General features: G+C 42.2%; 1 protein-coding gene across 10 annotated transcripts in view; it reads left to right on the top strand.

The window, feature by feature from the left end:
- Phactr1 (phosphatase and actin regulator 1) overlaps nucleotides 1-27,967 on the top strand; it is a 580,961-nt gene that overhangs the window by 406,961 nt on the left and 146,033 nt on the right. For all 10 annotated transcript variants that reach the window (XM_017797761.2, XM_017797765.2, XM_017797762.2 and 7 more), the window contains one exon: nucleotides 22,474-22,554. In XM_017797761.2, coding sequence (XP_017653250.1) covers nucleotides 22,474-22,554 — 81 coding nt within the window. The remainder of the gene's footprint in view (nucleotides 1-22,473; nucleotides 22,555-27,967) is intronic.

Raw genomic sequence — 27,967 nt, 5'->3', positions numbered from 1 at the left:
GGTCTAGAATCTTCTAAGAATGATTTTGGCCTCAAGAACTTGGGTGTTGGACTGACCTGAGATCCTGGACGTGGGCGTGCCACACAGGGATGCAAAGGCAGATGGCGTGGGAAGAAGCCCCAAGATTTCCCAGGGAGTGGATTGAGTAGTTGGGTTGTACTGTATGCAAAGGATCAGGGAGAGGAAAGGTAAGACTCGGAGCCCCAGAAAGAGGCTGTCAGCCCCAGAAAGAGGCTGGCGGGTGTATCAGGACCAGGGAAGTAGAGGGAGGAGAGGGCAGGGCCAGGTCCAGAAGCAGTGCTCCTGGGGCCCAAGGAGGGCACTAAGTTATTCTGGGTGAAAAGAATCAGGAAGCAGTATTGGTTCCGCAGGTGTCTTGGGACCCAAGACTAGGAATGGCATAAGGCCCAAACTAGGAGTAGAGAACAGCAGGGGAGATGGAAGGGTGAATGAGGTTGGGGGAGTCAAGGCACGGAGGGCTCTGCGATAGACTTGGCCCAAGAGGCCTGAGGATAGGAGAGCAGGTTAGGAGAGTTAGCCGGTGGTGCAGGTCCCGGGAAGCAGAGAGAGGTGAGGGTGGGGCCAATTCCAGAAGAAGTGCTCCTAGGTCCCAATGCTGATCTCAGGCAGCTGGTGCCCATGCCATCCAGAGGGAGAAGTGGACGAGAAGAGGCCCCAAGATCTCCTGTGGACTGTAAGGAAGAATTAGGTTGGTCTGGATGCAAAGGATCAGGAAGCAGTGTGTCTGGGGCCCCAAGACTAGTAATGGCACAGGGCCCAAACTAGGAGTAGAGAACAGCGGGGGAGATGGAAGGGTGAATGTGGCTTAGGGAGTCAAAGCACGGAGGGCTGCGCTATAGACTTACCCCAAGAGGTCTAGTGACTTGTTTTTAACAATGCAATTTCTACTCATCCTTTCAGATTTTCTCCTTCAGAAGGTTGAACCTCGTCTTATGATGACAAGCTTGGATTTGGGGTTCACGCTCCAAAGTCATGATTTTTATCAACCTTGAGTTTTGCTGCATCAAGGATCAAAAGTCATGAAATGCATATTGTTTTATGTGAAAGCACTGTATCTATCTATCTATCTATCTATTTATTTATTTATTTATTTATTTATTTATTTATTTATTTATTTGGGGTGAGATTGAAACAGGGCTTATATAGCCCAGGCTATCCTCAAAATCACTATGTAGCCAAGGAGCCAAGGATATCCTTGAATTCCTGATCCTCCTGCCTGTACCTCCCAAGTGCTGGGATGACAGGTGTGCACCATCATGCCCAGGGAAAGTCATAGTTTTATACTTAGAATACTTTATTTATCCTATCTATATGTGTCTGTTTGTATCTATCATCTATCTGTTTGTCTGTCTGTTTACCCTCTACCCATTCATACCCCACCTATCCATCCATATATCTATTTTATTTTGTTTTGTTTTTCCAGATAGCCCAACCTAGCTTCAAACTCATGATCCTCCTGTTTTCGGCCTCTGAGTGCTGGGATTACAGGCATGTACCACATGCACGGTTTATACTTACTTCTTGAATCACATTGACAATTTGTGTCACCATTTGTCATTTTTTTGCCACAGAGCTTAAAGGGTTGTCCTTTCTTCTTCCTTTTACTTATGATAAAACTCTCATTTTTAGGAGTTATGAAACTATGGCCCATGTTTTTATTTGCAAAACAGGCCATCTCACTGCCTCATTTGTGGGCTGTCTGTCTATGGCTGCTTGACTGACTTGAATCATTTCTACAGAGACAATAGTTCCTGGCCCTGGACACCTGCTCCACATGTTCACTGGCTAATTAGGTTTTTTTTTTCCCCCGTTATACTTATCTTTTCTACTTCCTTAAATCATGAAGCTGGAGGGTTTACAGAATCCATATTACTTCTGTATTTCCCAAATAGCCTTTCACTAAATTTGAAAAAAATATCAGTGTTTTAAGCCTGTGTAAAGCTTTGAAGAGACACATTCCATACCAGGTACCCACATTTATATATACATAATATTTATATATTATGTACAGTCAGGTTTATATAATATATGATATTATGTAGAACAAAACTATTGTCTATTAGTCTTGAAGAAATTTGTGGATAAGTCTTGATTTTAAAAATGAAGACAAAAAAATTAAAAATGGAGAAACCTGTGTAAAGCTTTGAAGAGACACATTCCATACCAGGTACCCACATTTATATATACATAATATTTATATATTATGTACAGTCAGGTTTATATAATATATGATATTATGTAGAACAAAACTATTGTCTATTAGTCTTGAAGAAATTTGTGGATAAGTCTTGATTTTAAAAATGAAGACAAAAAAATTAAAAATGGAGAAAATGGTTAAATTGGAGAAAATGGTTAAAATATTTCTTCTCTGAAAAAAAAAAACAAATGACAGTTCCTTTTTACTTACTCATCCTTTCCATGAAACTCATCTCTGCTTTCCCTCGGGGGAAGAAATCAAAGGTCTTATCCCAAAGGGTAAAAAACGGGCCTTTAGTCCATGACATTATCACCATTAAACCCCGGGATGAAGAAATGGCAACTTTTAAAAGTGTTTATGCTCATGGCCAAATGATTTTCATTTCCATGAGTTTGACATTAAAACTGTGCCAGTCACCTCCTAGCCATCAGGATGGTTAGAATAGTGATGATAATAATAATGATAATAATGTCACGTATTGGTGAGGATGTGGTGACATTGAAGCCATTGTGTGCTGTTGGTGGGTATAAAACTATGGCTGCCATGGAAAACATAACAGCAGCTCTTCAGACATAGAAAATAGGAACTACCTTATAAGCCACAATCCCACTTCCACATGTGTACCAAAAGGAACTGAAAACAGGATCTCAAGAAAATGGACATCTATGTTCATAGACGCTATTTACAAAAGCCAAGAGATGGAAGCAACACGAAGGTCCAACCACAGATGAGTAGAGAAACAAAATAGAGATATAACACAGAGGGATATTACTCAGCCTTCTAAAGGAAGGAAATGGAGATATTTTGTATGACATGAATGAGCCTTGAGGACAATATGCCAAGTGAAATAACCCAGTCACACGCACAAAGACAAATGCTATATGATTCCACTTATGTGAGCACCTGGAGTAGTCCGATTCATGAAGACAGAAAGTAGAATGGGGGTGACAGGTAGCTGAGGACAGGCATAATGGACTTATTGAGTGGGTACAGAAATTATTAACAGTACCAGGCTGCATCATAAATATTAATAAGGAGCTAGAGAGATGGCTCAACGGTTAAGAGAGTTTACTGCTCTTGCAGAGGGCCTGGGTTTGGTTCACAGTACCCATAGGGTATCTCACAACTGCCTGTAGCTCCAGTTCTAAGGCATCCTAGTTCTCTGGGCTCTGTCAGCACCTGCACACAAATGGCACATATAAACTCACACAGGCATACACACACATACTCAGAAATTTAAAACTTAAAAAAATTTAAAGTAAAGGTTTTTTACATATAAATATTTTTAAAATATTAAGATGAAAAGTTACATGTTTTTAACCACAACTTTAAAATCTCTGCATAGAGCATCTTTCAACTAATCATTTTGATGGAACATATGACAGAGTCCAGGTAGAATTCTGTCTAGTTCAGTTCTCTCAGCAGTTAATTATCTAGTCATCTCTACTGGAGGGCAGGATGCTTTCATGAGGCTGGCTCCTGTGTAACTGTGCAGCTGGCACCTCTGGCATGATTTTCTATTGACCCGATGATGCAAACCACCACAGACCCCTTGATAGTTTTCTCAGAAGGGGGTGGTTTAATGGCTTATGTTTTCTTTTGCACACCATCGAGGTCAGGGGGATTCCCATCTGAAGCAGGTAATTCATTCCCTCATTCACTCTAGTAAGACTGTGCCAAGAATCAGAATTTGAGCTCTAAAGCACTACCTTAGCCCAGGCCTTTACTCAGCTCAGTGGGGAGTCTATCACCAGAACCTCAAAGCTGCAGAGCACCTATGAAACCAAGAATCATTCATTACGTTGTAAAAACCCAAACAAAGGAAAGACAACAATGTCCCTTATTTTTGTGTGTGAATTGTTGGGTTCCACTGTGCCTGATACATGGACTTCAGAAACCATGCAAAAATATCCATCAGGAAACTCAGAATTTCCAATCACAAGAGATGAGCAGAGTCTGATCATTCATTTAAGGGAGCAATATGCTGTTTGCCAAGTTCACTAACCATGAGAACTGATGGCAGCTATGAGGACAACTTGTTCCAAAGCTTGGAGCCCCACAGTGCTTTTAGACCTCTCTTCTAGATGCCTGTGTGATGGGATTCCAGTTTTCTTTGCTGGTTTTTTTTTCAGTTTTCCCAACTGCACTTAGGGTAAATGCTTGACTCACGAACCTTCTATTTAAATATTCTGGGATTTTTCTTTTTCCAGAAATGATACACAAATACCCAAAGTCGATTTTCCCCTAATGCACGTTAATAATTCAGTTATCCATGCCTGATGGAGCATGCCTTTAATCCCAGCCCTCAGGAGGCAGAAGCAAGCAAATCTTGTGAGATGGAGGCCAGCTTGGTCCACATAGTGAGTTCCAGTCAGGCTGGGACGAGGGAGACCCTGTCAAAAACAGTAATAACAATAATTCCGTTCTCCCACCTGAAGGTAATTAGGATTTGGCCACGCTGTTTTCATTACTAGCTGATGAATGCATAAGTGAGGACCATCCAAGCCTGACCCTGTGTCCCCACTGCAGCATCAAAAGGAGAAGGCTGGGAGGGAAGAGAGCAGCACAGGTTCTGTGTGAATAGGAAGGAACGTCACGGCACTGCCTGGACTTCACCTTAAATTTGGAAAGTATTGTTTTTGCCGGGCGTGGAGGTGCACGCCTTTAACCCCAGCACTCAGGAGGCAGAGGCAGGCGGATCTCTGTGAGTTCAAGGCCAGCCTGGTCTACATAGTGAGTTCCAGGACAGCTGGGGCTACAGGGAGACCCTGTCTCAAAAAGATTATATATATATATTTATATATATATATATATATGCATATACATACACATTTAAACAATAAACAAAAAAGAAATCAAAAGCATAATGATTACTCTATCTGTTGAACAAATTATACTAGTCTTTAAAAAAAATCCCCTAAAGAGAATGATAGACCCACGTGGCTTCACTAATGAAGTCTTTCAAATATTTAAGATCAGTAGATTTGTCTGACTCAAACTGACTCTAGTTAGTAAAAAAGAAGAGATTTCTTTTAAAACGTCAAATTGAAGGGCTGGAGAGATGGCTCATCAGTTAAGAGTGCTTGCTGCTGTTGCAGAGGAACTGAGTTCAGTACCTAACACCTGTGTTGGGCTATTCACAAATACCTGTAACTCCAGCTCCAAGATATCTGATACCCTCTTCTGGACTCTGCAGGCATTGCACTCATGTGTACATACATGCACACAGACACAGACACAGACACACACACACACACACACACACACACACACACAGGCACACACACACAAATAATAAAATTAATCTTTAAAAAATAAAAATAACATGTTAGCTTGATATGATGACATGATAAAGACAGGAAAATTACAGGCTTCCCATTATATAAACATAAAAACTTTACATACAATATGAGGCAATTGAGTCCAATAATAAATTTTAAGGGATCATATAACACAATTTGATTGACTTGGTCTTGGGATGCCTCAAAATCAATAGTACTCATATTACCAGGAGAAGAAAAGGAAACATCTTATGTTTATCTCATATATGCCTATAAAAATTTAATAAAATTCAACATCCATTTAAGCTTTAAGCAAAAGAGAAATAGAAAGGAGCTTCTAAATTCTGGTATAAGTATCTACCAGATAATAAATAAGCAAATAAATACCACAGCAGATATCAGACATAGCAGTAAAGTAGGGGAAGATTCCTCCTGAAATTACGAGAAAGAAAAGGTGCTAGAAAATCTAGACACAGTTATAGTACAGAAAGGCTAATAAGAGGTTTAAAGACTAAATGCAATAAACAAAATGCTTGTTTGTAAATATTAAGGACACCATTATAAACCTAGAAGGTACAATAAAATCTGATAAACTAGTAGGGAAAAAAAGTGAGTTGATGGCTAGTGAAATGGCTCAATGAGTAAAGGCTCTTAGCCACCAGCCTGACAACCTGAGACTAATCCCCAGCATCCACCTGGTAGAAAGAGAGAACCAACTCCCACAGTTGTTCTCTAATCCACACTCATGCTGTGGCATGCATGTGCCCACAGACAGACAGACAGACAGACAGACAGACACACACACACACACACACACACACACACACACTAAACAAATGTTTTAAAAATGGGGGGCTGGAGAGATGGTCCAGCAAATAAGCACACTGGCTGCTCTTGCAGAGGTCCTGGATACAGTTCCCAACATCCACATGGCAGCTCACAACCATCCATAACTCCAATTGTACACAATCCAGTGCCTTCCTCTGACCTCCACAGGCACCAGGCACACATGTGGTACACAAAACATGCATTCAGGCAAAACACTTATATATATTAAAAAGTAAGCTTAGTGAGTTTAACAACATCTCTGTATGCAAAATGAATGAATCCCCCCATATCAGTGGGTTCCATATCTATGAATTCAACCATCTGTGGATAAAAAATTTAAGAAAAAGTCATATCTCTTTTGAAGCATATTCTTTTTCTTGTCATTTTCCCTAAACAATAAACAACTGTTTACATAGTGTTAGATATTATAAAAATCTAGAGATGATCTAAGGTAAATGGGTCAGTATGCAAATACTTCACCATTTTAGATGAGGATGCAATAACTTGGGCTCCCAAAACCAAGCCCCATTTATACTAAGGAACAGATGTCTATAAAATACATCTCTACTTACTAACAACACATATTGAATGACAATTTTTCAATATCACTTATAATAACATCAACAAATGGAGAGATGTACCAAAGTCCTAGACCAGAAGAAGCCTCAGTATTGCAGAGATGTCAGTCATCCCCCCAAAATCTCTAGAATCGGTGCATTCCCAACAGTGGGTAGCTTCTAGGGTAGGGAGACTTGGTTTTCTTTCATGGTCCTACAGGACTGACCATGCTCCAGTAGATGGCCCTACACCCATGTTTACATGGGCAGCACTGATTGTACTTAGTGGGTTGTTTTTAAGAAAGGAAAGAAAGTAAAAAGAGGACATGAAGTTGGGAGGAAGTGTGGGTGACAGGATCTGAGAGGAGTTGGAGTTGGGAACTAGGGAAGGGTGAATATGATTAAATACATTGTATACATGTATGCAATTCTCAAAGAATACATTTAAAATATTCTACATTAAAAATCCAATATGGAGCAGGGTGTGGTAGTGCACTCCTTTAGTCCCAGCACTCAGGAGGCAGAAGAAGGAGGATGTCTGTGAGTTTGAAACCAGCCTGGTCTACATGGAAAGTTCTAGGTCAGCTGGGACTACAGGGAGACCCTACCTCAAAAAAGCAAAACAAAAATTCAATACAGTTTTTTAATATAAATTGATGAGCTCATTCTAACATGCATAGAAATTCAAAAGACCAAGCATAGCAAATGCAATTGAAGAACTAGGCTGGAGTATCCACGGTCCTAGATGCCAAGGGTTGTTATGAGGCACAAGGATTAAAACAGTATGGAACAGGTACAGGATAGGGGACAGCACCAGAAGAACAAAAGAAAGCATCTTAGAAAACTCCTTAAAGATGTCAGAATTACCACCACAAGAAAACAGGCTGAAAATTGGATTCTTGATTGATTAATTTTTTTTCAAGGCAGTTACACAGCACCTGCTTGGGAGCATTTTCCTTCTGCTTTGGGCAAGTCAGTGTAGCTCAGAATGTGAAGGTAAGACTTGAGAATGAACAACACATCTGCATACAGCTCTCACCCCCTGCAGTGCCTGCTGGGAAGTTCATGAGCAGGTATTTGCCTTCCTGAATGTGGATAGCACTTTGTTGTATACATATGGAAGGAGACAGTAAAATTATAAACCTGTGGTTCTTTAAAATACAAAGTAAGCATCCTTAATCTGAAATTCCAAAATCTGAAAGGTTCCAAAATTTGAAAGTTTTGTGTGCCAACATCATACTGCATGTGGAAATTTCCATGTTTGACTTCAAATGATGAGACACAGTAAAATGCAGGTGCACTAAAAATATTGTCTGAAATTATGCATGTATAAGGTGGATATGAAACAAGTTAATTTTATATGTAGACTTGAGCCCCATCTCCAAGAAAACTCATTGTGTCTATGTGAATATTCCAAATTCCATCAAAATCAGAAAAACTTCTGGATCCCAGCATGAACTTCAGGGGAGGGATCCTCAGCCATATTTATAGCCACAGAATGTTCACCGCTATGTGCCACACAATGTGCTTGGTCTTCGTATATGAACTCATCAATAACAAGTTATTTGCAAAATCTAATGAAATTCAGAAGTGGCCATGGTTTACAAGTGGCTAAATGTGTTGTCCCAAAATCTATATGGTGAATCCCTGACCCACAGTGAGGCTACATGTAATGTGTGGAAATAAAGTTAAATGAGATTATAAAGATGGGGCCCTGATCCTATAGGATTGGTGACATTATGATCTGGGATATGTGCACTCCAGAAGTATGAAAAGATACATTTCTGCTCTTTAAGCTAAACAGCCTGTAGTATTTTGCTATGGCAGACCACAAACTTCAGCTTTAGGAAAGAGAAATAAATGATCTTTCTATGTTACAGCCTATCTGTACAAATGCATTCATCTGCATAAAGGCTTGACCAACCCCACATTGTAAAAGCTTAAGAGGACTATAGAAATTCAGTGCTTAGGTATTTGCACACCAGAATCACACAGCCTAAGTTCAAGTCCAACTCTACACCTTGGGCAGGTTACTTAACATCACCTTAATCTGCCAGGCAGAAATAATAACACCAATCTTCTGGAATTGTTGTGTGGAAAGCACAGGGTTCCTTTACACAATGTTAGCATGGTAGGATAGGACACAATCAAGTCTTCACGTGAAATGTCCCTTACAGGCAAAATTTTTGTCTGGATAGACACATAACATAGTTATGTGTAGTTATGATTTTTTAAAAGTATCCCTTAACCTGGGTGTGGTGGCACATGCCTTTAATCCCAGCACTCGGGCGGATCTCTGTGAGATGGAAGCCAGCCTTGTCTACATAGCAAGTTCCAGGCCAGCTAGGGCTACAGGGAGACACTGTCTCAGAAAAGAAGAAAAGTATGACTCACAATTATTAGCTGACTTTAGTTCTGGCAGTGGATAAGAACAAGTAAAATTCCCCCAGTCTAGATTGAAGGTATACAACCTAGAAACGTGCTGAGCATCCACAAAGTTCTGAGTCCCATCCCCAGCATCAAATAACCAAAACAAACATACACAAAGCAAAAAAAATACTGCTATATTTCCCTGTCTTTAAAGAGTTAGAGAAAAGTTAAAACCCCCGAAATCTTAATACCATCTTCTTGGTTGCAGCAGAATCAATTGCACCATGAGATTGTGACAGACAAGCAACAAAGCAGGCAAGCTTATTTCCATGAACTTGGGACAAGACACAGTGAACAAGGGCCCTATTATTCTCTAGATAACAGGTGGTAGCCGGGGTATTAAGCTGTTCTAGGCAGAATGTCAGGTTTCCATTCATCGATGCTTGAGGCAGTACACTTCTATCACAGAGAGATCAATAATAATTAGGTGTCTGCTGTGAAATACAGTGGGATGTTCTTTGCTTCATCTGGAAGGATAAACTCACTTAACTTGCCCTAAATCATCGAATTTGATTTTATTCCTGGGCATGGGAAGCATTAAAGGCTGCAGAGAACAGGGTGGAAATGTGAGAGGTAGATCTAAGCACAACCACGGAAAGAAAAATTAGACATCACGACATTCTCTTTCAGACATGAGAAGCCAGCCTCAAAGCGGCAAGCCTTTGTTTCTAATATCAACACTCCCTTCATTTAAGTTTTCTGACACTGCCAGGGTCACCTGCTTCATGTGTAACGAAAAAGTCTGTCATGGCTGCTGATACACATGTAAAAGAACAAAGCAGAGGTTGGAGACTCAGATTCATGTAAATTCATCTTCCGATCTTCATTTTATTAACTCATGTTCTAGACACAGCACCTGTGGACACCTGCACAAGACTGGGCCCTCCAATTTCCACCATGGAGGGAAGGTGGTACCCATGAGACCCCATCTCATCTTGAGGAGCTAATGACTGTTAGCGGGGCAGGGTTCAGAGGGAAAAGAAGGAGAGATGCCAGAGGGGATTGGGAGTGAACATAATCATAATAATATATATACATATATATGTATATATATGTATATACACACACATCTATATATATACATATATATAACTGTCAGAAGAAAAATAACTGCATTCTGCTATGTTCTTATACTAGGGGACTAGTAAATAGAGTGATGTCATCCAAAGAGACGACCAGTCCCATCCTGTTAGAATTTGATGAGAAGTTCCATGAGCTGATTAGCAGAAAGATAGAAAGTAGGAGCTGAAAACTACAACATGAACATCCATCATGTTCCCATCAGATCATTCATTCCCCACGGAACTGCCTCTTACTTCTGATTTATCCCTCTAAGGGAGAACTCCAAGAACAGTCTATCCTAGTTTGCTTTCTATTGCCATGACAAAAACACTGACCAAAACCAATGGAGAAAGGGTTTATTGCATCTTACTCTTCCAAGTGAGAGTCCATCACTAAGGGAAGCCAAGGCAGGAGTTTAAGCAGCATGGGAACCTGAGGCAGGTCAACTGAAGCACAGACCAGGAAAGGATGCTGCTTATTGGCTGGCTCCTCTGGCCTGTGCTCAGCCTGCTTTCTTATACAATCCAGGACCACCCACCCAGGTGTGACACCACCCATGGTGGGCTGGGCCCTCCCACATCAACCAGCCATTAAGAAATTGCCCCACAGACATGCCCACAGGCCAATCCGATAGAGGAAATTCCTCAGCTGACTCAATTGAGGTTCCCTCTCCTCGGGTGTGTCAAGTTAACAACCAAAGCTATTGGGCACCCAGTCCAGTCATCCTTTTTCCAGATTCAGAATCTTCTGTAAAATCAGTCACTTCTGAAACTTTCTGCTAGCTTTCTTAACCCACAAATCCATGTCCTGTGGAGCTCTCTAGAGACTTGGAAAAAGACTAAGTGAATATTAAGAGCAACCCTCCTGTGCTCTTGTCTGACTGACCTACTTGAAGAAATGACCAGGAAAAGACATTCTGTAGCATTTACTGCCTTATATTCCCCCTTTCCCTCATCAATAGGAGTTTTGTTGGCCAATGGCATGATTTCATTAAGTGGTGTCTGGTTTTTTTTATTCCCCTTTGGAGTCCATTGCAAAGGTACAAAGAGAAACAGAGGTTTTGAGAATGTCCTTTGAATGCATTTGGGGAAATAAAACATGCATTGAAAACCTGGGTGCAGAGCCCATATACAATTTGTGAGATGGTTATAAATTGGACCATATAACCACAGCCCAAGTCACAAAGATAAATCCACCAGCACTTGGAAGCTCTTTAACATGTCTTTTTCCACGTCAGTTCCCCTCCCACAAGAGGCAGGCATTGTCCTGATTTTTACTGTAAATCATAGCCTTTGTAGCTATAAGCTTGGAGAGATGTGTTGCCAAACCATAGTTTTAGCTTTCACCCATTTTTGAACTTCTGACAAATAGAATCATAGTAAATGTATTGTTTTGTCTCATTCTTTCCACTCAACATTGCTTAAGGTTCATTCATGTATTTACTACTTATTTTGAAAAGTATTAAACATTAGAGAACTTGAGAGGATTTTATAACTACCTTCTAACAGTTACTAAATTTGATGATATCTGCTGCTGTTTTCTGAAGTGTATGGGTGTGCATGTGTGTGTGTGTGTGTGTGTGTGTGTGTGTGTGTATGCACAGGTGAGCATGTTGAGGCCAGAGGAGAACAGACTTACTCCCTCCAGACAGGGTCTCTCACTGAACCTGGAACTAGGCTGGAGACCAGAAAGCCCCAGTGATCCTCCTGCCTCCACCCCCCATAGTACTGGGGTTAGAGGTGCGCTTGCAACTGCACCTGGCTTTTCACATGGACTCTGGGACCTTAAACTCAGGTCCTCATGCTTGTGAAGCAAGCACCCTTACTGGCTGAACCAACTCCCCAGCTCCCTTCTGAAGTGTTTTAATGTAAATTACAAACTTCTAATCACGCATGTCTAAAAAAATAAGAAATCTATCATATATATATATATAAAACTATATATATATATAAAACTATAACCCATTCTCATATGTCCCTAAACTAATAACTCCCAAGATGATCTAATACCCAGCCCATAATTATATTTGCCTAGTTAGACCCGAAATGCTTTTCCAGATGGCTTGTTTCATTCCAAGGTAGAGTTGAATGCTGTGAACAACATACTTGCAATAGCGCAGCCTACGTCTTGGAATGGGGCTGTGTCCCTTCCCTTTCCACAGATGCATGTGTGGTACCTGTCTGGGAGGTACTTTCACTGAAGCAAAGAGAAAAACAGCCTCTCCTGTGTTAACAATGTGGTCTAGTTTCATACCATGCCGCTCCAGAGAAAATTAAACTGTCAGAATCATTATCAAAAGGCATAATGTCAATTACAACAAAAACAGAGTTGCTATGTTGGGCAGGTGTGCTGTGTATTGGTCACTTGAGGTTAAAGGAGGTTACACCTTTATGTATTGAGGAAGGCCTTTGAGAGCTGAGAGCACTGGTGAGCTAGCTCTCAGCTGAGGGCACTCAGTGCAGTGGAGAGCCGCACTGACTGAGGTTTCCACTGGGAGCTCACTAATGCATTCAGCTCTCAGCAGCAAAAATTAAGCTGCTTTTTCTCCATGTCTTCCTAGAACCTTCAGTGTGCTATGAACAATATGATTCTCCAGTGTTATGTGGCATGTCCTGCAATGATTCATCCTCTTGCACTCCTTTCTCTGAGCATCTGGGGGTTAATGTTCTGCAACATAGACTTTGGGACGTGTGAACCAAGATGGCTTAAATCTCATTTCAAACACCAGTAAATAAATAATCTCATCTCTGGCCTCAGGGACCGTAAAGAGTTGACCCAAATAGCTACTTAGCATAATGTAATACAGCAGCTGGATCACCACCTTGCCAGTGAATTTGCTCATGTGCTCTGGTGTCATCCCACCAAATCTGTGCTGGAGTTCCCTAATAATAGTCACAGGGATAGCCCTATACCTTCCAGACAGGGGACCAGTTCAGATTTCCAGGAAGTATTGAGCACTAGACAATCAGAGTATTTGACGGAGACTTACTGAGTACCTCAGTGTTTCCTTACAAAGAAAGAGAAAGAAAAGGGATGTTCTACCTGGGTGTGTCTGCAGTCTCAAGGGATGTTTCTGAGGTTTAAGAAATTCCTGCTCAAGGCCAAAGCCATTTTCTTTCAGTGTCTAGGGAAACAACCTACATAGCTTTATCAGTGCCAAATGGGAATTCCCTGAAGTTGGCTGAGTCATACAGCTGTCAAGATATCACGTGACTTTTGCTAAAGATACAGGAAACAAGTAAGAGGATGAATTATTGGATCCCTACACCCTGTACTGGGAACGTGGCTGTAGTTGCTATTGTGAAAAGATGGAAAAGGCTGTCAGGCCCTACTGACAGAGCAGCAGCAAGGCCCAGGCGTATTGTGTGACAAGAACACGTACCCCTCAGATTCTTTATGTGCGATTTCCACATGGTTTAGATTTTGACAGGACGTGTAAACTCTCTGCCATAGCCTCCTTCAAGGGCACACCTAAATTCTGCCACCTAGATTTACCTCTTAAAAGTTCATCATGCCTTTCAGTAGCATGATCAATTGAGAAGCAAGTCCTCAATACATGAGCCTGTGGACAACTTCAAGGTCCAAATGTTCCACCTAATCAAACTCACATGAGGATCACATGGTCTGAGCTGCCAAATACAAAGATTCTTTTTTTCATCTTGCATTAAAGATTCCGTAAGCTTTCCTTGGATAATCAAGTAAATGAAAACCTCTCTACCTAGTAATAACTGGGTTTTGGCAAAAATGTTTATCCATTTGTTAGCACTCTTCAACATCTGAGTTGGAGAAAGATAGACTATTTGATTCTTGTACAGATTGCCTTGAATTTATATGACTTTGTTGAGTGGGTTTATCTCACCATATCATCTAAAACTAATCACATACCCAGTTTTTGTTTGTTTTTGCTTTTTCCTTTCTTTTCCAACCTAGCATTTAGATTGACAGCCCTGTAGACGGTCTCATAAATTTTCTTGTGAAAGAGCAATGGGTCTTTGGAAATGGAAGGCCACCAATTTTTTTCCTGTTCTCCAAATCCTTGTTTCTCTTTCTTTTATATATCATATGGATACATTTTATTTCAAAATACTTCATTTGAAAACAAAACTAAAGCATTGTTCTATAGAAAGCACATGAATGTGAACTGATTGCTTCCCTCTGGACCCTTCTACACAACTGTTGCTTTGTTTTTCTTTTTGTTCTGATGCTGGGAATCAAATCCAGGGCCTTGTACTTTACCCAGCATGCCACAGAACTACACTCCTATCTCCTGGCTTTTTGAGACAAGGTCTCTCACTGTGTAGCCCAGGGTGTCTCCAATTTGCAATCCACCTACCTTTGAGTCCTGAGATCACAGGCGTGCGTCAACCATACTCAGCAGTAGCTGCATCATCTTAATCCATGAACTGATTGTATTGTTTGGGGTTTTTTAGCCTCCTCCTAAGCCCATGTGACCCCTGAGGAACAGACCCTCAAACGTCCATAAGAGTAAAAATAAATTGGTTTATCTGGGCCAACTACATGGTCTTAAACACCCAAAAGCAAAGTATAACCAAAGATTAAAGGGATCAATATAATTTTTAAGAGTCCATGTGTATAGCTAAAGGCTACGTAACAAGGAACAATGCCAGACAGGAGATACTTTGAGTTGTTGGCCAGGGCAGCCCAAGAGACTCCCAGACAGTAACCCAGCATAGAACTGGGAAAATGAACAGCAGACCCCAATCTTATCTAAAGGAATACTGGCAACAGCTTGCTGCTAGATGAGGAAGAGCTGATCTTCCTAAAACAAGGAACTCTAGATAGGCTGACTAGACTCAGTGGATGGACAAGCACTGGGGAACGGCTGGGGGCACTGACAACACAGTGGACAGTAACAGGGATGACAGGGTATATGGGCTCCAGCTTGGGGGCGGGGGGGCATGGGAGAGTGTCACTTGGGATGTAAGTATGTAGATAAGATTGTTTGGGATGTTCTGTGTGAAATACACAAAAAAAAATAAAAAATATAAGTTATATTTGAGGAAGAAGCATAAAATTTTGCTTCATGTTAATTAGTAGAGGCAAAAAACATTACCATTGAAATCTACCTGATGACTTTATATCTATATTCTGGTGCCAAGGATCTCAGAAAGTAACCAACTGTGACTAGTAATAATCAGATACATAGAGATTAGAGATGCGTGTGCAAACAAAGTGTTAGCAGCGTTCAAAATGAGTTTTTCTGTATGAAACAGTATATTTTAAAATGAAATGGAGATCTTCTTTAGGGGTTAAAACCTCATTCAATTTTATGTCTTATAGGGTTTATACTGAGTACAATATTGTATAACTGTAATAATTCAACTGTAAACCTAAAAATTTACAGCCAGTTTTGAAAGAGATGCATCTTAGCTCTGGAAATTGTTATTGAATATGCTGTTGTAATGAAATGTTTCTTCTAATTATGTGGTTATTAAATAATTTTTTTGAAGTTAAAAAATACATTAACTGTCCCCATTATTCATGAGGCTGGGTGGGAAGCAGAGGCATGTCCAAGATTCCAGAAGCTTCTTTTACTTGTCACCTCCAGTTAGCTTGATTTTTTCCTTTCCCTGGAGCTGTAGCATTTAAAAGGATCAAAGCTACAGATTTTATTTGCAAGTTGACTGTTTTAATAACTGGGAATAGACTGCAGTGAGCTGCTGTAAACTTCATTTCGGAACGGATTCTCCTCTTCAAACTTCTTTTCCCTTCAGAATGTAATTTAGAGATGTTGAGCAGGAATTCAACAGTGGCGTTTATTCTAGAAAAGAGATCTAAGCAGGTCTCCGCTCTGAGATTCTTAGCAGGACAAAATGGCTTCCTCCAGCATCAATATTGCTTTTTCGCCCATGGAAAGATCTCAGAATTCAGGGTCCAAAGGGGCACTGGTGCTTGGTAAGCTTTCTCTACAGGAGGGAGAATTACAGACTCACTGGCAGGAACCATCACATAGCAGTGAAGGTAGAGAAAGAGATTGCTGTAGGGGTGCAGAGCTGGGTAGCCCTTAGCCCAAACTTACACTTCCTTTCTCTTTTTTTTAACAAAAAGAAATCCTCACAAAGTATGAAACGTAACTTCCATCAGTACCATGAGTCATTGTAGACACCCGCCCCAGAAACGGTACCTGTGGCACCATAGTGAGAAATATCCTTCAGTTTCTTCTCATGACGTATTAGCTCCTTTTCTGTTGTTGTCATAAAAACACCATGGCCAAGTCAACTTATAGAAGGAAGAGTTTATTGGGGAAAAATATGAGGCCATCAAGGTGGGGAGGCATGGCGGCAGAGGCGGCCAAAGTAGGAAGCTGAGCGTTAAACATATTCAGCCACTCCCAGGAAGCAATGGAACATGTCCACGAACTCTCAACGCCCGCCCCCAGTGACGTGTTTCCGCCAGCTCAGCCACACCTCCTAAAGGTTCCATGACCTTACCCCAAACAGCGCCACCAACTGGTCAAGTGTCCAAATGCTTGAGCCAATGGGAAACATTCAAACCACCACACACAGGGATCTGAACAAGTAGGCAGCTCACAGCAGCAAAGTTTATCAAAACAATATGGAAAAAATTTAAATTTCCTATAGGTATAGAATGATTAAATAAATTATGATGTATATGTGTGTCCCCATGAACTGTTCGTTACATAACATCCAAAAAAGAATGCAGTGAACTAATGGGACGTTCAAAAATAAAAAGTTTAAAAATAAAAATACTTATAAAGCAACATATATAGATGAGTCAATTTACGTTTTTTTCTATTTTATGAAAGTTTTGTTCATTGCATACATCTTGATCATATTTAGATCCCCTCCCCATCCAAAGCCACCCCCATAAGCCCCCCCCCACACCAGATTTCATGCATTCTGTCATATATGTTAAGACCTATCAGGTCAAGTTTGTGTCCCCAACTGTCCCTAGGTGTGAGTTCATCCACTGGAGCCTGGTCAACCTATCTAGCCTTACTCCCTTAAGCAGTGTTTACATATAGTATGGAGAAATGTGAACTTAAAATCTTAACAGCGGTATCATTTGTATAAAATTAAAACATTGTAAGTATGCAACTACATGGTTTTAAAACATTTAAAATGCCCATTCAAGGGGCTGGAGATAGGGCTCAGTGGGTAAAGGTGCTTGATGCACAGACACAAGGACCTGAGTTTGAATTCCAGAACTCATGTGTAAAACTGGGCATGCCTGTGAGCATACCTGTATAACCCCAGCACTGTGGGGAGCAGAGACAGGAGGGTTGCTGGGGCTTCGTCCCAGCCTACCTCGCTCCAGGTTCAGTGAGAGCCCCAGTCTCAAAGGAGTAAGGCAGAGAATAATAGAGTGGGGCACCCACCATCCTCCCCTGGCCTCTGTGCATGCACACACACGCACACACACACACATGCACACGTGCACACACACACTCAAGCATACCACTCATACACATACGTACAACATAAAAAGAAAAGACAAATCACCTTGAACCTGTCCTAGTGGTAAAGGCCTGAAATTCCAGCTACTTGGGAAGCTCAAGCAGGAGGATTGCAAGTTCAGGGCCTGCCTGGGCTACAGAGTGAATTCAAGGCCAGCCTGGGCAACTTAGACAGATCTCGTCTCAAATTTTTAAAAAGTGAAGAGGGCCAAAAGTGTAGCTCAGTGATGCAGCTCTTGCCTAACATACCTGAGACCCCCATGTTCAGTCCCCAGCATTTCATAAAATGAATCACTTGTGAAAATCAAGCCATTGTAACTGTAAAACTGCATGATTTTAATAGCCTCAATCTAATTTTATAACCAAAATATTTTCACCAAATCATCTATCAGATTTATCCTGCCCTGTGCTCTGAAAACTGCACAATATTAAAATGATTCCTAAATTTTAAGGATTTGTCTTGTTTTAAAGTAAGTCCATATTGATTTTATTTTTCTTTAATATATATTTAAAAAATCATAACTGGTCAATGTGTAGAGAATAAAAGACTTCAGGGTGCTCAACCCTAAACGGGACACCTGTATCTCCCAAGACTCAGGGATCATTACAAAAAAGAGAGCGGAAAGATTATTAAGAGCCAAAGGTGGTAGATGAATACAAGAACACTCTTGGCTGGATACCACAAAGTAGTTGCACATATGAACCTGCAACACTTATGACAGCATGCACAAGACCTGTGTAAACCCAAGCCGGACAAGTGCCCAATATGGATGGGGGAGGTGGGCAGGAAGCCCCAGCTCTAGCTGAGGATCTATTGGCAACCGATAGACACTGGAGAGGGAGAGTCCATTTTTCTTACTGGTGTGATGTGTGGTAGGTTGACCAGACTCCAAGGGATAGACCCCACATCCAAGAGACCTTAAGAAACACACATTGGACTCAATAGGCCTTTAAAAATAAAAGGACAAATAATAAGAAAGGACGAGGAGTCGGGCATGTGGAATACAAGATGGAGGTGGAGAGGGAAGAGGGACGTCCGAATGTGACCAAAATACATTGTGTAAAATTCTCAAATCAGTAAAGGTATAAATAACAATAGAGTATCAATAAGCCCCATATATTAACTGGTCCAGACTATAAAAATGTCTAGTCTATCTGTTGGAGGACCCATTTTTCCAGTCTCACTGGTCAATTACCTGGTGATAGAACCACTCCCGGGAAGGCAGGTCATGCTATATAGATGGGCGGAATACCTGGTGTGTTGATTAAGTAGCGAATATTTCTGCCTGGAACTAGCTCAGGGCCCCACAGAACTTCCAGACCAGCCACAGCCATGTAGGTCTCCGTAAGTCTGTCCACTTTCCCGAACTGTTCAGGAAAGCATAATTTCTCCTTTTCTTCTTCATGCTTTTCTTACTAAACGTGCTTTCTTTAAGGCTTCGGGCTGCCCCTAGCATCTTGCAGTTCTTCACTTTTTCTCTAAAGCTTCCTTCTCCCAGCCATGTGCCTGTGAGTCAGCCACGTGTCTGACCTCTATGCAGGCTCTAAACCTTCATGGCTCCATGGCTTTCTTTCCTTCTTCCCACTATCCACCTCCTCAGGGCGGCTGCCAAGATGGCCAGCTTGCCTGCTGTGAGGATTTTTCTTTAAGATTCTAATAAAATTGTAAAAGCTTCCATTTGGGTCCATTCTCAAATTCTTTTATGAATGAGACTAAGAACCCTCTAGGGGACCCTCTTTCTCCCTGTTTCAATAATACCTGTTAGCATCTTTTGCCACACAGCTAACAATACAGATTTTCATTTTACTTCATTTCATTGGTTCTGTTCTATTTACTTGCATTTCCTATTTCGCAAGGACCAAGCCACCCCAGGCAGACAGACTGTCCCCTGACTCAGCTCTCTTTACCCCACTGGCCTCATTCTCCCTCTCCTTTAGGCAAGCGTTGTATACTTTACAACGTTACTACACTTTATACTGTTCTTCCCCACTGTCTTTGCTCTACCCCAAGCCAACATTACTCAACAAGGAAGGCTGGGCTATAGCCCTGATGGAGGGAAAGAAAGCCATCCTGTTTCTTTTTCTCTTCATTAATCCCATGACCCCATTTTACAGTTCAGTAGTAAACCAGGTCACATGGCTGGAGGGTTCTCCTGCACCAGCCAGCGATCTTCACTTCTGGTTTATTGATGAGCTTGACTTTAGCCTTGGTTAAGAATAGCAGCACTGACTGGACAGCTGATCAACAGAGGAGAAGCATTGTGTATATCTTTGTGAAAAGAGATAGTAGGAAAATAGCATCTTGGAAGGAAGAAGCAACTAAGAATAACCTAATGATATCACTTCCTGTAAACTTGCCTTCTGGTATGGAGAGATAACTTAGTAGGTGACATGCTTGCCACACAGTGAGATCTCCAGAACCTATGTAGAGCTGTAATCCTAGCATTTCTATAGCAAGATGGGCGGCAGGGCCAGGAGAATTCCTGGAAGCTCATGGACCAGCTAGCCTATAGTACATAGAGGCAAACCTCAAATAAGATGAAAGGTGGGGCTGGAGAGATGGATCAGCAGTTAAGAGCACTGGCTGCTCTTGCAGAGTACCCAGCTTTCAATTCCCAGTACCTACATGGCAGCTAACAATCATCCATAACTCCAGTTCTAGGAGATCTGACACCCTCTTCTGATCTCCTCAGGCATTGCACGACATGGGTGAACTTACATATATGCAGGCAATACACTCATGCACTTGAAAAATAAAAATAATAAAATTTTTTTTTAAAAGATGGAAGGCAAGGACTGACACTTGAGGGTTATCCTCTGACCTCCATGCTCTCGGCATAGCACGCATACGCATACACACACACACACACACACACACACACACACACACATATGCGCGCACGCACGCGAGATTAAAAGGAAAAACTCACTTGCCTCCTCTTGTTAGAGCCTTACTGTCTTCACTTGCCACATAACAACAAGATGGTGTCAAGAGGAATGACAGAACCAGTAAGATGTCTTTCTGCTCTTCCACATTCTTTTTTGTGATTCTGATAAATTTAATGTTGGGGCCTCGGGCACCTCATCTATAAAATGGGAATGATACTACCTCACATGAATGTGGTGGGGATTAAATTAAAGAACATTAAAGTTCTACCCTTCCCCTCTCAAATGATGTGTACAAATTCATTGTGAACACAGAGTTCTCAACCAACAAATAAACAAAGTCATAGGATAAATAAGCCAACTCTTTCTTGAATGTCAGCCTAACTTGGAAATTGAAGGTAGATGGAGGAAAGATATTTTCTCACTTAAAGTAGTGTATGTGTTATGTAAAGTCTACCTTGATTTGTTTTACAGTGTTGAGGATGGAAACCAGAGCAGTATGCATGCTAGACAAATGCGTCCCCCACACACTTAGAGATTGCCAGTCTAGCTGTGCCTGACAGCAACCAGAGAGCTGTTTAGCACAGTCACGGTGTCCCAGTCCCACCCAGGACCTGTGAAATCAGGATAGGTGAAGTGAAGCGTCTGTTTTCCCAGACCAACACAATGACTCACTGCAGTCCCAGAGCTGCTGGTGAATCGCCACGCAGGTTTCAATTCTTAACTTCTAGTTCTCATTCGAAATTCTGTTAAGATGTGTATGTGCATACGCCTAATTAATGTACATGTAAGTTTGCATAAAAGACTTTCCTTATTTTGTAACAACCATCTTTTCCCCTAAGTCAGGCTGACAAAAGCAACTGAAATAGCTCCTCACTCCCTCCCTACAAGTGTTTACCATAGACCACAGGTGCTAAAGCAACTTTCTCTCCACAGGCTCCAGCGTCCTTCCTGTGGGCCCTTTGTGCCCTGCCACTTCTCCACCCCTGCATTCCCCTTCCGCTTCACTGGCCCTCATCACACCCACTGTTCCCAGAGGAAAACTCCCTCTGCCTCCCTAGCCCCATCTGCCATGCATCTGGCTCAGCTGGATGAGCACCTGGCTTGGGAATAGTTCATTCCTCACGTGGCCAATTCCATGTGGAGCCACGTGGAGAGTTGGACCAGGGATCCTCCCTGGAGGTCACCCACCACCCCTCAGGTAGCCCCCTGATGGGACTTTGCCAGTAGAGAGTGCTTCTCAAGAGATATTTGCACTGCTTGAATTTAAAAAAAAAAAAAAAACTGTTGGAAATCAAGGAAGTCCTTTGAACCAAGTCTTTGAAACGCCAGCCGTCCCTGCCAGGATCTCCCACACTCAGGGATGTGTCTGACCCAGAGGTGAAACCCTGAACAGACACTGTATGTCTGGATCTGAGTCCTGGTTCCTTTATTCAATAGCCACGTGTCTGACAAAACACTGAGCTTTTCCATGCTATGGCATCCTCCACCATGTTAGAGTCAAAAATCATCAATCAAATCCAATAAATCTATGTCTTATAAATACCTTGAAGATTATTTTTGAAGAGTTAAAATAACCTGGTTAAAAAGCTTATCAGAGCATTAAAATCTTAACTGGTGTCATTCGTTTACCATAAACAAAACATAATTCATGGAATCTTTCATATATGTTTTACAGTAGAGTACCTATTTGCACAAGGTTCCTTTGGTGGGTGTTGGGGAGGCTACTGCTGAGCTGTTTCCCACTGAAACCTGCCTGTCTGTTGCTTGCAGCCCTGGAAAGGAAGATATCAATGCGGCAGAGCAGAGAGGAACTGATCAAGCGAGGGGTCCTGAAGGAAATCTATGATAAAGGTAAGAGACTTGACACTGTCCACAGGCCCAGGAGCTAGCACGGACACTATGTGTATTTCTTTCTAGTTTTCCATTTAATTCTCCATATCACTTTATTGGGACTGGAGCACTCAAACTTCCTGCTGATTCTAGAGAGATAAGAGACTGTGGCAGACGGTGCTAAAGGCATGACCAGGAAGGAAACAACATTCGTTTCCTTAGGTTCAGAATCAAACCACAGGATGCTAAGAAAAAATGATGTAGGCCCTGGCGATAGAGCTGCTGCTACCCGAATACACTCGGAGCAAACATAATTGCTCGGGTCCATGTAAGCTCTGGAGGTTCCCAAGGTATTAAAAATCCACAACCCTTTTAGGTTTTCTTAGCAGGCTTCCCCCCGCCACACACACAGTCCCCTGCAGTCTATTTCCTCACAAGAGAAAAGTAAAATAAAATTGAAAAATTATAACTGTGCATAAGATATTGAAATGATAATACAGTGGTTGAAATGCTCCATGGATATGGCCACAAGTATTTGGTGCTGAATGCAGCATCTTCTGCTTATTGAAAGAGTTAAATAAGAATGTTTGCAGTGGTCTACACTATGGTAGGAGTTCTTCGCTTCTCTTTCCCAAGAGCTTTGCTACTTTAAGTTGAACTTCCTTGAGTGGGGGTTTTCCCCCCTACTCTCTTGTTTCTCTCTCTCTCTCTCTCTCTCTCTCTCTCTCTCTCTCTCTCTCTGATGACACTCCTCCCAGAGTTGTAGGTGAGACAGCCGACTGTCACGTGCAGTCTTGTTCCACTCATTAGTAGTCTGTGTCCGACCTTTCTGTTTCAGGCCAGCGTTATGGGCAGAGCCAGATCATTAACTATTCTACTTCAAGAGCTCACCCCAATATCAAAAGCTCCTGTGAAGTGTGGCACTGTGGTTGGTTTGCTGTGGTTCTGTAGGCCTTCTGTAAGCCCAGTATGGGTTCCAGTATGTGAAGGCAGCTTGTGTTTCAGGGTCCTGGTGGAGCTCTTGGATTTAGCTGTTTTCTGAGCTGGACCTTATTTCTAGGGGAGTGTCACCTCAGCTGTTAGCTTTATCAGTCTTCTCAGAGGTATTTTTTAAAGTACTTTCTCTTAGTACAAATTGCCAGTCTGAAATGCAAGTAGGAAGTCACACAGACAGAGAGAGACAGACAGACACACACACACACACGCATGCATGCGCACACACACACACATGCACACACGCACGCGCGCGCGCACACACACACACACACACCACCCCGCCCTAGTGACAAAGGGCACAGAAAGGTTGTGGCAGTGTCTAACTACCTGAGCCTCCTGGAGCCCTCAGGTCCCTATGGTGAGGTGCATTCTCCTCTTCCATTTGGAGGAAACCAAACAGCAGAAAACAACTTCTCTCCAGGGGGAAAGAATCCATAATTTTGCTACTTTTCTCCAAAGTTGTACTTTCTGCACAGTCTCCAAACCCTTGCTTGCATCAACCATCACCTCCACACTTCACCATAAGCTCCATTCCCCGCATTGGCTCCCCAAGAGAGAAGGCAGATGCCTAACTGCAGATATGATGTTAGATAATAAATGCCTAGTGCTTAAATAAATACCGTGGTCACAGCCAAATCCTGTTCTGATCCTTCCCTACCTCCTTCCCTTTCTCTTCTGCAACCTTTGCATCTTGTAAAACCTCAGGGCTGTGCTATAACAGTCATTGTTCCCTTTAGACCTGCCTGGCTGGGGGCCCAGTGGTTTCCTGACATCAGGAAAGGAGTTACAGATGACCAGAGCGGAGATAGTGTTTTTTAAGCAGACGGCTCTGGAGATTGGGCTCTGCCATGGCCACACCAGCAGTCAGGAATCTAGAGTGAGGGGTTCCAAGTTGACAGCTGTCTCCATGGGCAGACACAGGCTAACACACCACATGTGCTCACTATGTAACTGGTTGGAGGAAAGGGCCCGTCGATCCCTCCGTCACTGGGCACCAGAGCATCCTGTCTTAGCTTTGCCTTTGCACTCGGCACCATCTTCTCATTTCTGCTTGTGAACTGGCTTTCCTCACTGGCTGTAAACTCTATCTAGGACAGCAGGAGCCTCAGAGGGCTACCAATAGAACCACTGACCTTCAAATAATGTCAGATGGAGGTTAACCTCTCCAAAATGGTTATTGTCTTTGTGATGGGAAGAATGGAGGAAGAGAAGCATAAAAATCTAAACTCCAGCAATAAACACACATATGTGCACACATACCTGCAAACACATGTGCGTCCACACACATATGAACACACACACATGCATACATGCTAATGCATGCCGATAACCCAAGCTCGTGGGAGGTACAGGCAGGAAGATTGGGAGTTCAAGGCCAACTTCAGCCATATAGCTAGTCAAGTCTATCCTGAGCTACATGAAAATTTGTTTCAAAAAATAATTATCTTGGCATGATGGTGCACACTTTTAATCCCAGCACTTGTGAGGCAGAGGCAGGCAGATCTCTGTGAGATCAAGGTCATCCTAGTCTACATAGCGAGTTCTGTACCAATCAGGACTACAGGGAGACTCTGTCTGAAAAGGACCAAAAAGTAATAATTAATTAAAATCAAACTCATGGGGCTAGAAGGATGTCTCAGCATTGAGTTCTCGCTGCTTTTGCAGAGGACCTGGGTTCAGTGCCCAACACACACATGGTGGCTCATAACAGTCTGTTAACTCCAGTTCCAGGGGATCTGACATCCTCTTCTGTGGGGACTACACACATGTGGTATACTTATATACATGCAGGCAGAACATTCATTTACATAAAATAAAAATAAAATCTTTTTAAAAACAAAATAAATGGAAACTCCACATGTGCTATATAGATTTGTGGTTGCTATGGGATACTATGATACAAGCATCTATCTTGTATCACGATAGATGTTAATATCAAGACTTATACTATATTATGTCACATTAGAAGGTAGAAACGTGAACCCTAAATTACATCATCTGGATTCAGTTCGAATTCCAGCTAGGTGTGGCAATCTCATCACCTGGGAGAAAGGCAGGAGTATCTCTATAAGCTCTAGGCAGTGAGGACAAGGGCATAGTGTGATCCTGTCTCACTATCAAAAGCAGCTACAAGTTCATAACCAACATACTGTGTGACTTTAGTTGAATGTCTTAACATTTCTGTGCTTCTCATTTTGTTTTGTTCTTAATCTCCAAGTGTGACGATATTTGGGGGATGAGGATTGCAAGGGATAAACCACATGAATTAAAGTCATGCCAGTGTCCTATAAATCCCCAAGAGATCTTGGCACCCTCTCACTAAGCCTTGCCATCACCATTCCTTACATTGTTTCAACCACGTTCTATCCTCCTGTAACTGATTGTGCAACACTTTTACTGGTGACAGGCATGCACTCAGTGCAGACAGGGAACCCACACAGACCAAAGAAACAATTACACCAAAGTCCCAACTCAGTGAACCAATGAGTTTATTGGAGTTACTTACAGGAATATGGGTGAGGGGTTACTCACAGGAGCATGGGCGACTCAAAGGGAGCTGCATTACCAAAAAGCCCACCCCAGCATGGGTAATGACTCATGAAAGCTGCATCCCTGGAGCTTTCCACAGGACTTGCAGGCAGCTGGACACTTCAGAGATCTCCTCTGGGCAGCTCTGCTTCCTCCAGGCTGCTCTGCCGCTCCGAGTCTCCTCTCCCTGCAGCTGTTGACTGTTTCTAGACATTTGGGGAGGGGTCCTCTGGGATTCCGTAGGTTTGGGTTTTCTCTGACATGTGAAGTTTCTTTACTTCCTGAGCCTCATGGGCCTCCTCCCTCCTTCCTGCAGGGAATATTTTAATTAGGAGGAAATTGCAGTACAACACAGACATTGTCAATAGCCCCAAGAATTAGGAAGGGTAGAAGGAGACTTCAAAACTTAGATCTATAGCCCACTGAAAATGGTCTCACCAGTGTCAGCCCCAAGGATAGTGAAGGGTAATGGCACCTCCTGCAAGCCAGTTCAGTTCCTTTCTCACATTTTCACCCCTCCTCCAGCTTTACTTCTAAGTGAGTCATCTCCCCCTCCATCCCCCATTTGTTTTCCCCTCTCCAAACACCATTCTCTTTTTGGTTTGGGGATTCCAGTGGGTAAAACAAGTAAAATTTTATTACCACAACCTGATGTACAGCAAGTGGCAGACAGACTTTACTTATGCTTCTTAAGTTGTTAATTTCAAGGATAAATGTCACAGATTTGGGGGCAATCACTCGTTGTTGACCAGCTGGCTGTGGTCATTGTGCATAGAGCACACAGGGCTCTAAGCCATTACCTGGATCAGAACTCTTCCCACTAGAGATGCATGGCCTCTGACAGCTGCCACACTGATTTGCAATGACTACATCAGTTCATCTATCCACCTGCAACCGTCTCTCTCCATGCCAAAGTCACACTCGTGTGTGTGTGTGTGTGTGTGTGTGTGTGTGTGTGTGTGTTGAGGATGAGGATGCATTGGAAAGCCGCTTTCCCTGTTTAACAGGAAGGACTTCCTCTTCCTTTCTTTACATGATTGACTTCGTTTTATAACATCCCACCCATTCATAGAAAGCATGCAATCTAACTGTATAGTGATTTGAAATGCATAATTGTTTGAGCAGGGTACACCCAGAATTAATCAAGTTTTACACTGTAAGAATGCTGGTCAAAATTCTTGATATTTCCCCTGGTGGTTTAGAATCCCCGGTGGCCATTAAATCTAAATCAGGTAAAATGTGAGCTTGGAATTAAGAAAAATCTTAGGGATTGGGGTAGTAGCTCAGTGGGTAAGAGCTCTTGCTATACAAGCATGAGGATCTGACTTCGGATCCCCAATATCCATGTAAAAAGCCAGGTGTGCCCATGAACCTGTAGCCCCAGCCCTGGAGGAAGGGGAGAGTAAAGAGAATCACTGGGCCTTGCCACCTAGCCTAGGAGAAGAAACCAAAACCGAAATCAAGAATACCCTGCACATTTAGGCTGGTTGGATGGCTCAGTGGGTAAAGGTCCCTGCCACCAAGTCTAACAATCTGAGTTCAATTTTTAGATACACATGGTAGAAGAAAAGAATCAGTTCTGGAGGGTCATGGTAGTGTGCATGTGTACACACACACATGCACGTGCACACTCATGCAATAAATAATGTGAAAATAATTTTTTAAAACCCACAAGTTCAGGCTAGAGAGATGGCTCAGCCGTTAAGAGCACTGGCTGCTCTTGCAGAGAACCCAGGTTCAATCCCAGCACCCACATGGCGGCTAACAACTGACTGTAACTTCATTTCCAGGGGAATCTGACACTCTCTTCTGACCTCCACAGGCATTGCATGACACAAGTACACTTACATACATGCAGGCAATATATTCATACACATAAATTTTTTTAAATAGTAAAATATCTTTTAAA

Source organism: Nannospalax galili, unplaced genomic scaffold (assembly GCF_000622305.1).
Source record: "Nannospalax galili isolate Female #2095 unplaced genomic scaffold, S.galili_v1.0 scaffold72, whole genome shotgun sequence".
NCBI classification, from domain to species: Eukaryota; Metazoa; Chordata; class Mammalia; order Rodentia; family Spalacidae; genus Nannospalax; species Nannospalax galili.
The sequence above is the reverse complement of the archived record's forward strand: the minus strand, read 5'-3'. Positions and strand labels throughout refer to the sequence as shown.